At 51.0% G+C, this 10479-nt stretch overlaps 1 protein-coding gene across 1 annotated transcript; it reads right to left on the bottom strand.

The window, feature by feature from the left end:
- Positions 1 to 2852: 2852 nt before the first annotated feature.
- LOC135113531 (toll-like receptor Tollo) lies at positions 2853 to 8889 on the bottom strand. The gene is given in 5 exon segments (XM_064028778.1): positions 2853 to 5215; positions 5217 to 5669; positions 5671 to 6519; positions 6521 to 6679; positions 6681 to 8889. Coding segments are annotated over 5 exon segments (3690 nt in total). The 5' UTR covers positions 8502 to 8889; the 3' UTR covers positions 2853 to 4807.
- Positions 8890 to 10479: the final 1590 nt, after the last annotated feature.

Below are 10479 nucleotides of genomic sequence, written 5' to 3'. Positions count from 1 at the left end.
AAAGAAGAAAAAGTAAGAAGGAGAAGGAGGAGGAGGAGAGGGAGGAGGAGGGGAAGGAAGAAGAAGAAGCAGAAGTAGTCACAGTGGCCGAGCACCGTCATAGTCCCTCCCTCACACACGTCTTGCACAAACTCATCCTTCACTTTCCCTCAAGCAAATCAAACAGAAAAGATGAAATTATGATTCCTACGTTTTTAAATTCCTCCATCCTTGCTTTCCTCCTCCTCCTTCTCCTCCTTCTGCAGTATCAGTCTTTCTCCCTCCTCCACCTCCTACTCCTCCTCCTGCCTCAGTCTTCTCTTTTCCTATCTTCTCCTCTCAGTCGTCTTCTTACTTCTTATCTTTATTTTTCCTTCCTCCTCCTCTTCCTCTTCCTCCTGCCTCTGTCTTCCTCTCATCCAGCCTCTGTCTTCTAACTTCTCCCTTTTACTCCCTCCTTCCCTCCTCCTCCTCTTTCTCCTTCTCCTCCTCCTCCTCCTCCTTCTCCTCACATCCCCTGGGCAAGCAAGTGAATGGATGAATCGGTAATACATTATGAGCAAATTTTAATCATGTCAGCTTAAGAAAAGAAAAAAAAAAGGAAAAATACAAAACCCGACGGTCCAGTTATGATGAAGCAGAGAACGCCTGACTGGTTTGGTAATAATCTCTTTTGTTGGTGATTTTTACGAATGTTTTACTGGTTTGTGTGTGTGTGTGTGTGTGTGTGTGTGTGTGTGTGTGTGTGTGTGTGTGTTAATATTGCACGTTTCTTGCTGGTGAGGCCACTTTGCTGGACTAGATTGACGACTTGTTAGCGCAGTGTGGTGTGTGTGTGTGTGTGTGTGTGTGTGTGTGTGTGTGTGTGTGTGTGTGTGTGTGTGTGTTTTTATTATTATTATCATTATTAACTACTGGATTTTTCTTTTTTTTTTGTCTGTCTTTATCATTATCTTAAATTTATTAATGCATACTTTGTGTTGGAAGTTATTGACGTTTTTTTATTAGTTCTTGCAGTTGTGTATGTTTTTTTCTTTTTTTTTTCTTTCATGATATATTAACTGGTGCATATTTCATTATCACTGTTACTCTTCATGTTAAAACCTCATGCAATATTAGTTTATGTTGTGAGTTATTAGCACTTTTCACTCTTACTGTGGAGTATAGAATGATATTTTCTCATAATATATTAACTGGTACATTATTATTATTTATTATTATTATTATTATTATTATTATTATTATTTTTATTACGATTCATATTGTATATTCACTCAGTATTGGTTTGTGTTAAGTTACCAGCAGTTTTTACTCACTTATTGTGGCGTATGTTTGTTTGTTTATTCATTTTTATAATCATCTGGTGCATTTTTCTTTATTATTATTATTATTGTCATTCATGTTGTAAATTTATCCAGTGTTCCTTTTGTTGTTGAAAGTTATCAAAACTTTTGTATTCCTTTAATGTGTACACGCTTCGTTTTATTCTCTTTATATCACCATCTCGCCCTTCATATTAACCCAAATTCATCCAATATTGCTTCTCTGGTTAGCTATCAGTACTTTTATTCACGTTTACTGTGGCGTATATCCTCCTTTTTTTTATTTATTCCTCATATCATCAGTACACTTTTTTTCTTCTTCTTACCTTTCATATTTTAAACTTATTGAATATTCTCTTGTTGTAAGCCATCAACACTTTCATTCACTCTTGCTGTGGCATTGGCTTCTCTTTATATTATCAGGTACGTTTTTTCTTATTCTCACCTTTCATGTTACAAATTCGCTCAGTATTGCCTCGGCTCGCAAGTTATCAGCACTTTTATTCAGTCAAATTTTCTTTTTTATTATCATTCTTCCTTCCACTTCATGATTTTCTTTGATTTCTCCAGCATTTTCTTATTATTGTTACTTATCACCACTTCTCCACTCACACCTTCTTTTTTCTCATAATTCATTTTTTTTTCATTATTCCACCTTATTCATTTCCATTATCACATCATTCATCATTTCCTTCCTTATTCACTTCATTCCTACCCTCATCAGTTATTCACCTCTCCCATTTCTTCCTTCCCTTCCTTACCTCTCTCGCCTTCCTTCCTTCCCTGCACCCGCCACTCACACAGAGACAAAACAAAGCCACAGTTGCCCATTGTATCCTTTATTTACACAGGAATATCTATTTACATTAATTTACAAAAAGGAAAAAAAATGTATCAAAAAAATATGTACACGTTTTAAATAAAGTAATATATGACTTTGGGTTTATCACAGTTGAGTAGGGCAAAACTCTCTCTCTCTCTCTCTCTCTCTCTCTCTCTCTCTCTCTCTCTCTCTCTCTCTCTCTCTCTCTCTCTCTCTCTCGCTGACTGAGAGAGAGAGAGCATCAGTCTCTCTATCTCTCTCACTCGTTGACTGAGAGAACCTCTTACACTCCCTTGTATTCACAGATCTGCAGTAATTTGTGAATAAAATTCTCTCACTCTCTCTCTCTCTCTCTCTCTCTCTCTCTCTCTCTCTCTCTCTCTCTCTCTCTCTCTCTCTCTCTCTCTCTCTCGTTGACTGAGAGAACCTCTCTCTCTCTCTCTCTCTCTCTCTCTCTCTCTCTCTCTCTCTCTCTCTCTCTCTCTCTCTCTCTCTCTCTCTCTCTCTCTCTCTCTCTCTTCCACTCATTGACTGACGGAACCTCATATACACATTCTCTCTCTCTCTCTCTCTCTCTCTCTCTCTCTCTCTCTCTCTCTCTCTCTCTCTCTCTCTCTCTCTCTCTCTCTCTCTCTTTCTCGCGAGGTGAGAGAGTGAGAGAGAGAGCGCCACCTGATTGCTAGTTTGACATCTTGTTCTGAACTGGACGTGAACATTGACTCATTTGCTGTGTGTGTGTGTGTGTGTGTGTGTGTGTGTGTGTGTGTGTGTGTGTGTGTGTGTGTGTGTGTGTGTGTGTGTGTGTCTTCATCTGCCCCACCCACTGACATGGCGATCAGCATACCAGGCAGTACGTGTGTGTGTGTGTGTGTGTGTGTGTGTGTGTGTGTGTGTGTGTGTGTGTGTGTGTGTGTGTCTGATCGTGTACGAATGTGTGTACACTTGTCATCGTGTCAACAAACTCCGACTATGTGAAGTTTGCATGAAAGACTAACTTGCCAGAGAGAGAGAGAGAGAGAGAGAGAGAGAGAGAGAGAGAGAGAGAGAGAGAGAGAGAGAGAGAGAGAGAGAGAGTTGCATAGCAGCGTTTATAGAGTAAACCTCAATAAATTATGAACCAGTCGCAAAATCGATGAGAGAGAGAGAGAGAGAGAGAGAGAGAGAGAGAGAGAGAGAGAGAGAGAGAGAGAGAGAGGAACATAAAAGAAGCAAGGAAGTGTCTCAGGCTAACTTCCATAAAATCTGGCACATCTCAGCGTGTTGTGACATGTTAAAGATGATAGTGTGTGAGTGAGTGTGTGTGCGTGCGTTCGTGTGTGTGTGTGTGTGTGTGTGTGTGTACGTGTGTAAGTGAACCAAGCCAAAATTTACCCCACGGAGCCCCAAAAAGCACATAAAAAGTACACCATTGTTTACAAAAGGGCGGCGCATTCCACGCCCGCGCCACGCCCTCACACACACGCAGCCACAACATCTAAATGCAGAAATTGTCAGAGAAAAAAAAATATATATATGCATGTATATTAACACTCTTCCTCCAAGCACGCCGGGGACCAAACACTTGTATATACGTGCACAGGGACGTATATATATACATTCCGGTCTATTAATACTCTCTCTCTCTCTCTCTCTCTCTCTCTCTCTCTCTCTCTCTCTCTCTCTCTCTCTCTCTCTCTCTCTCTCTCTCTCTCACACACACACACACACACACACACACACAAGAGCCCACTTACAAAAGAAGCGTTTCATTTATATATATACTTTTCAACAATAGATTATACTTGCGGTAATAAAAATAATTGCTGGTCTTGTTTTGTTTTTCGTTGTTATATAAAAACCGACTGAACATGGGACACAAGCCTAGCCACAGTTATATATGCATGGTTATATATGACTAGATGGTGTTATGAGTCCCTCTACGGACTCACACCACACAACAGCCCCTTCTAAAGGACTCTGGGATTCCTTTATTTCCTGCACTTTCATTGTTTCTTCTCCTCGCCTTTCGTTTCTCTCCGTCACGCGGGTAGCACTGCCAGCCAAACACTCCCAGAGTTGCAGGATAATGCATATCTCACTTGCCTGCCACTGAACTTCACATGCAATAGGAACTTGCATTTTTATTTTTATTTTTTTTTAACATTTATATATTCTCACTCTCCATTCACTGGAAACAGTCACTCCTCTGTGTAACTCGACACTTTAGCACGTAACTGATGAGTGTATTCCAAAACTCACACTTAGCACGCCCCTCATCGATCACTGCCTGGCCAGGCCTTGCTCACTCCACGCGTACTGCTCTAGTCACTCTCTGCTCACCCTCACACACGCACACACTTCCCTCACACCTCACACTCGCCACGCAGTAGTAATAGTAATAGTGGAATTGTCAATTTGGCTCACCACCTCACTTGGCCACGGCCTCGCGGCTTCGCGGCCTCGCGCCGACACTCCATTAAAGCTTCACGTCCTCCTGTGCTCCAGGCGCCGCGGGACGGACCTCGGCCTGACAGGGGCGGGCCACGGCCTCGCCTCCGTCGGGCCCCTCGGGCGGCGCCGCTGCTGCACTGGGTCCGTCTCTAGCGAACAGAGCTCTGCCAAGGAACTACAGACCCCTGGCGCGTGCACTCCACGATGCACACACGCAGAGTCCTCGTGCACACTGCCAGAGCCCTGGCCGCCACTACGCCCAGTAGGCGTCCGAGCTGGCGTGCAGGTTGTGGTGCACGCCCGCCGGACTGTTCACGCTGTACTTGTTGGTGGAGGAGGACGACCTCTCCGGGATGGAGCTGTAGGCGTGGACGACTCGCTGGCTGTTCTGCACGTCGGGCATGGCGAACCTGAGCTTCTCCCAGAAGCGGCTGTCGCTGGCCTTGATGCAGGTGTTGGTCTTGAGGTACAGGCGCAGGTCGGGGTCCAGGTCCCGCGAGGGAATCTCGCCCAGCACCACCACGATGAGGCGCTGCCGCCGCTTCTTGAACACCTCGTGGTGGGCGCTCTTGAACTGGAAGCGGCACCACTCGTTCTCGATGAAGTTTTTGGAGAGTACGATGATGGTGCGGCGAGAGGACTCCACGGCCTCCACGATGGTTGTCGGCGATGTAGGCAGTGACGGGGAAGTCCCGGTAGTGCAGGCACACCCGGTAGGGCCTCTCGCCTCTCTCCAGCTCGCCCGCCAGCACCTGATTGACCCACGCCTCGTCTTTGGAGCTGTACGACACGAAGGCGTCGAACAGCTTGTCGCGGTCGTCGGTGGTGGCGGCCTTGTGGCACATCCTGAAGCCGCACCGCGAGAACACCCAGACCCGCAGGGCGCCGCGGTACAGGAAGCACAACACCAGCAGCACTACCACCACGAAGGAGGCGCAGGTGGCGATGACGGGGTGCAGCAGGTTGCCCAGCACCATGGGCTGGATCACGGTGGAGGTGGACGTGCTGTTCATGCACGTGGTCACGTTGAAGTCGGTGATGAAGGAGCCCGGCTCCTCGTCTGCCTCCTCCGAGTAGCATTTGATGTCCTTGCCATCCACCACCTTCCGGTCGTTTGCCGTTTAGCCAGATGCCGAAGGACTCGACGAACTGGCACTGGCAGGACCAATGGTTGGCGCCCAGAGACACGCGGCTCAGGTAGGGGTTGTCCACCAGGCGCCACACGGGGAAGTTGGTGAGCAGGTTGTTCTGGAGTGTGAGCGTCTCCAGGTGGAAGAGCGTGGCAAAGGTGTGCTGGTGGATGTAGCGCAGGCGGTTGTTGTGCAGGTACAGCTCCCGCACGCCCTGCAGCCCCTGGAACTCGTTGCCGCGCAGCGCCTCCAGCAGGTTGTCCTCGAGGTGTAGCGCCGTGAGCCTCGTCAGGCCGCTGAAGGTGCCGTTGTCGAGCGTCTTGACGCTGGACGCATTCACGTATAGTACCTGCAGGTGCTTGCGGCCGATGAAGGAATGCGAAGAGAGGTTCTTGAGGTTGTTGCCGTCCAGGTACACCTGCGTGGCATCCATCGGGATCCGCTCAGGCACTTGTTGCACGTCCTGCAGGGAGCAGTCTACGATGTTAGAGCGCCATGACTGATCGTGGTAGCAGCCGCAGCCGTCAGGGCACGTCATCTCGCAGTCACAGGCGTCAAACTCACAGCAGTGGCACAGCGCAAAGCAGTGAGTCTCGTACTGGCACAGGAACTGCGAGGGATTTACCTCCACCAGGGGGATGAACGCGCCTGTACGGGCGAAGGGCATCTGGCAGTAGATGGTCTCGAGATCCATGATGATAGGGTTCTGCCTCTCGTGCTCCAGGCCGTTGATGCGCTGCAGCCACTCCATCTTGCAGTCACACACGAACGGGTTGCCGCCCAGATAAAACTCGGGCAGGGACCTGTTAGCAGGAATCTCGTTGAGGCGCAGCGCCAGACATGTCCATCTTGGACAGCTGGTTGGCGAACAGGTCCACCCTGGTGAGGTTTTCCTTCTTGAAGAAGGTGAAGGGCTCCACCGTGGAGATCTTGTTGTCGTTGAGGAAGAGCAGCTGCACGCTGTCTGGGATCTGGATGCTGTTGATGTACTCCAGGGTTGTTGAAGCTCGCGTCTAGCGTCTGCAGGTTGAGGTCCTGCCTGTCCAGGTAGTTGCCTAACTCACTTATTCTGTTTTTGTGTAAATCCAGCCACTGAAGACTCACTGGTATAAAGTGGTAATCAAAAACTTCAATGTTATTATCAGACACATTTAACCACACCAAATTTGGAAGCTTTTCAAACAAATTATGAATACTGGTGAGCTTGTTTGCATCGAGACGCACCGCCTGCAGGTTGGGATGATTATCAAAGGTTCCACTCTCAATGTGGGTAATGGAATTCTTTGCTAAATTGAGTATCTTAAGGGAGGGGATGTCACTGAACGTCTCCTTGGAGATGTTGCCCGCGATCCTATTATTGACAAGGCGCAGGCCGTACAGGAACTGCAACCCCTTCACCGGCATGTTGTCCAGCGAGGTGATGTGATTCTCGCCGAGATCCAGCGTCTTGAGCAGCCCCAGGCGCCCCACCACCTCGGGGATGGCCGTCAGCTGATTGCCGTTGAGGTTGAGGTCTGCCAGGTTGGTGAGGTTGTCAAGGGAGTCAGCCGCCACCTCAGTGATCCTATTGTTGTCCAGCGCCAGGAAGCTGAGCACGTCCACGCCCTGGAAGGCGCGGTCTGGGATGGCCGTCAGCTGGTTGTAAGAGAGGTCCAGCTGGTGCAGGTTGACACAGCGGGCGAAGGCAGCTGCAGGGATGGTGGCCAGCTGATTGTGGGACAGCTGCAGCACCTGCAGGCCGTATAGGTTGTGGAAGACCTGCTGGCTGAGCTGTGTGATCTTGTTGTGGGCGAGACTTAGCACCCGCAGTCTGATGAGGCCCTCGAAGATGGAGGACGTGAGCCACTCAGACTTGAGTTCGTTGTGGGAGAGGTCGAGCTCCACCAGGTGCTTGAGGGAGCGGAAGATACCCGGTGCCAGCACGGCCAGCGAGTTGTTGCTGGCGTGCAGCGACTCCAGCTCCGGCGTGTGCAGGAAGGCGTCCTCAGGCAGCGCCACCAGCCTGTTGTGAGACAGGTCGAGGGCGTGCAGGCCGGACAGGCCCTTGAAGGCGTTGTCGTCCAGCTTGGTCAGCTCGTTGTGGTGCAACCACAGCTCCTGCAGGCGGAACAGGCCCTGCAGGGAGCCGGACATCAGCACCGTCACGTCGTTGTAGGAGAGGTCGAGGGAGCGCAGGCCTGAGCGGCAGGTGGAGCCGCCCCTGCCAGCCCCGCTCTCTCCAAACCCCAGCTGCGTCATGTCCTGCAGGTGGTTATGACTTAGATTGAGCTGTTTGAGGCTGCCCAGATGGCAGAAGGCACCAGCTGGCAGCTCCCAGATGCTGTTGGTGCTGAGGTTGAGCCGCTGGAGCTGGTGCAGAGGACGGAACACATCTGGCCGCATCGCGAGGCTTTGCTGCGGCCAGTCCCAGTTTCTAGTCCGTATGGTTAGGTTTCTAAGATTTTTGAGGTTAATAAACACATTATCTTCCAGTTCACTGAGTTTGCAGAACTCCACATTGAGCTCCCGCACCCTGACGAAGCCAGACAGGGTGTGCGGGGACAACACACTGGGGAAGTAGAACATCGCGTTACAGCCGAGGCTGAGGCGCACCACACTGTCGGCCGCCACTCGGCTCAGGTTGGCCACTCGCGTCTCCTGCTCCAGCGCCTTGAGGGAGCAAGAGAGGGCGCGCTCTCGAGCACTGAGGGCGCGGCTCTCACACTTGTCGCCGCCGCTGTACCGCCCCACACCCTGGCACGCCACGCCGCACGCCGCGACCTGCCACACGACCAAGACCAGCGCCAACCTGCCATCGCCCAATCTCGCACTCCACATTTTTGATTGGCCAGCCTTTAATTCACTGCGAGTGGAAATGCCTTGCCAGACATTCCTGCAGATCGGAGGGAATCGGTAACAGTCTTGACTTTGCCTCGGACCAACATTACCGCACCGTTGGCGAGCCGAGCAGCGTCATGGTCCTTCCACCCCAACGGCTTAGCTCTCACTGAGGGAGCTGAGCAGCAGCGGCCGCGGCGGCGAGGCGGGTCTGGCTGGCTGAGGGTCCGGCACGGCGTGGAAGACTGATCGTACGCCACCCGTGACTGCCCTGTCTCCATATACACTTCTTTATTCCTCATCCCTACTCCTCCGCCGTACTTCACTCGCAGCAAAACTCAAGAAACACACAGCAAGACGCGGAGGCTACACACACGCCGCGGCGCCTCACGCGAGTCTTGCAAGCCGGAGTGCTAGATTTGTATTGCACATTTTTTGTCAACCCACCACTACCACCATCCTCTCTCTCTCTCTCTCTCTCTCTCTCTCTCTCTCTCTCTCTCTCTCTCTCTCTCTCTCTCTCTCTCTCTCTCTCTCTCAGCAACAAAATTCCTTCGCAACTCGTCCGCCAGAAACAGACGCCTGAGTTGAGTCGAGTCGTTCATCAGGACACGTTACGGAACATTAAGGTTTTGCACTCGAGCCAAGCGTCTGTGTCTTCAAAACCCACACCTCCTCCTCCTCCTCCTCCTCCTCCTCCTCCTCCTCTTCCTCCTCCTCCACTATTACGCATCCTCCACCTCCTCCGGCACGACACTCCTTCCACTTCCCTGTCCCTCCCTTCTGCCTTCTCTTTCCTCTCTCCATCGCTCTGTCCCTCCTCCTCCTCCTCTTCCTTCTGTGTCCTTTCACCCTCTCACGTTCTCCATTCCTTCCCATCTCCCACGACCATTCTTTTTTTTATTTATCCCATCACTCATAGCAACCCTTCATTCCATCTCCTTCCCTCTCCCGTGTCTCCGTCCCAATTCACCCACAACCTCTCTCTCTCTCTCTCTCTCTCTCTCTCTCTCTCTCTCTCTCTCTCTCTCTCTCTCTCTCTCTCTCTCTCTCTCTCTCTCTCTCTCGTCATATCGCCTCTCCTGGTCGCAATAAACACCTGGAAAGCGCTTCACAGTTCGGACAGTTTCGACTCTCGCGGGAATGAGCTTCCAATCGCTATTAAAGGATTAGGAAGAGAGAGGGAGGCTGGGGAGACGCTCACTCGCTCACATCCTCTTCTTACTCCCTCTCCCTCTCTCACACACTCTCTAAACTATCAGAGTGAGTGGGTGTCGGGTAAAGGCTCCGCGTAAGCCCACAGTTTCAAGCGGCGTAAGACGAGGATTAAACTGGAAATAGCGATAAATTCCTCTCTCTCTCTCCTATACACACTGCATGCATTCCAACACGATTGCGAAGACGTTAATTGTGCCAGGTTTCGGACGCCGCGCCTGGGAGAAAGGGAGAGGGAGAGGGAGGGAGAGTGCTGGGTAGTGGGTAGTGAGAGCGAGGACCCGGAGGAGTAGGAGTGAGGGAGGAGTGAGAGCGAGAGAGAGGACTGCCGGACAGGAAGGGATGAGAGGAGAGGAGGTGGAGTGGGGTGGTCATGACGGAGGAAGGAGGAGGAAGGGAGGAAGAGGAGGAGGGTAGCAAGGGAGGACTCATAGAGGAGGAGGAGGTGAGTGGGTGGGTGGGCTGGGAAGAGGCGGCGAGTCGGTCAGGGAGGGAGGAAGAGAGACAGAGGGAGAGAGACCGAGAGAGAGAGAGGTAGGGAGGGAAGAGAGGGGGGAGAGGGAGGTAGGGAGAAGGAGAGGAAGGGAGGTAGGGAGGATTCCACAGCGAGTTAATCCTCCCATTGTGATGTCTGGCGGACGAACGGCACCGCCACTACCGAAGGGAGCGCCGCGTTTGTTTACAAGCCCCGCGAGAGGCCATCGTACGTACTCTGAAGATTGCTGTACGCGAGGCGGAGATACGATACAGCGGTCAAGAGGCG

This window comes from Scylla paramamosain, chromosome 26 (assembly GCF_035594125.1).
Source record: "Scylla paramamosain isolate STU-SP2022 chromosome 26, ASM3559412v1, whole genome shotgun sequence".
Lineage (NCBI taxonomy): Eukaryota > Metazoa > Arthropoda > Malacostraca > Decapoda > Portunidae > Scylla > Scylla paramamosain.
The sequence above is the reverse complement of the archived record's forward strand: the minus strand, read 5'-3'. Positions and strand labels throughout refer to the sequence as shown.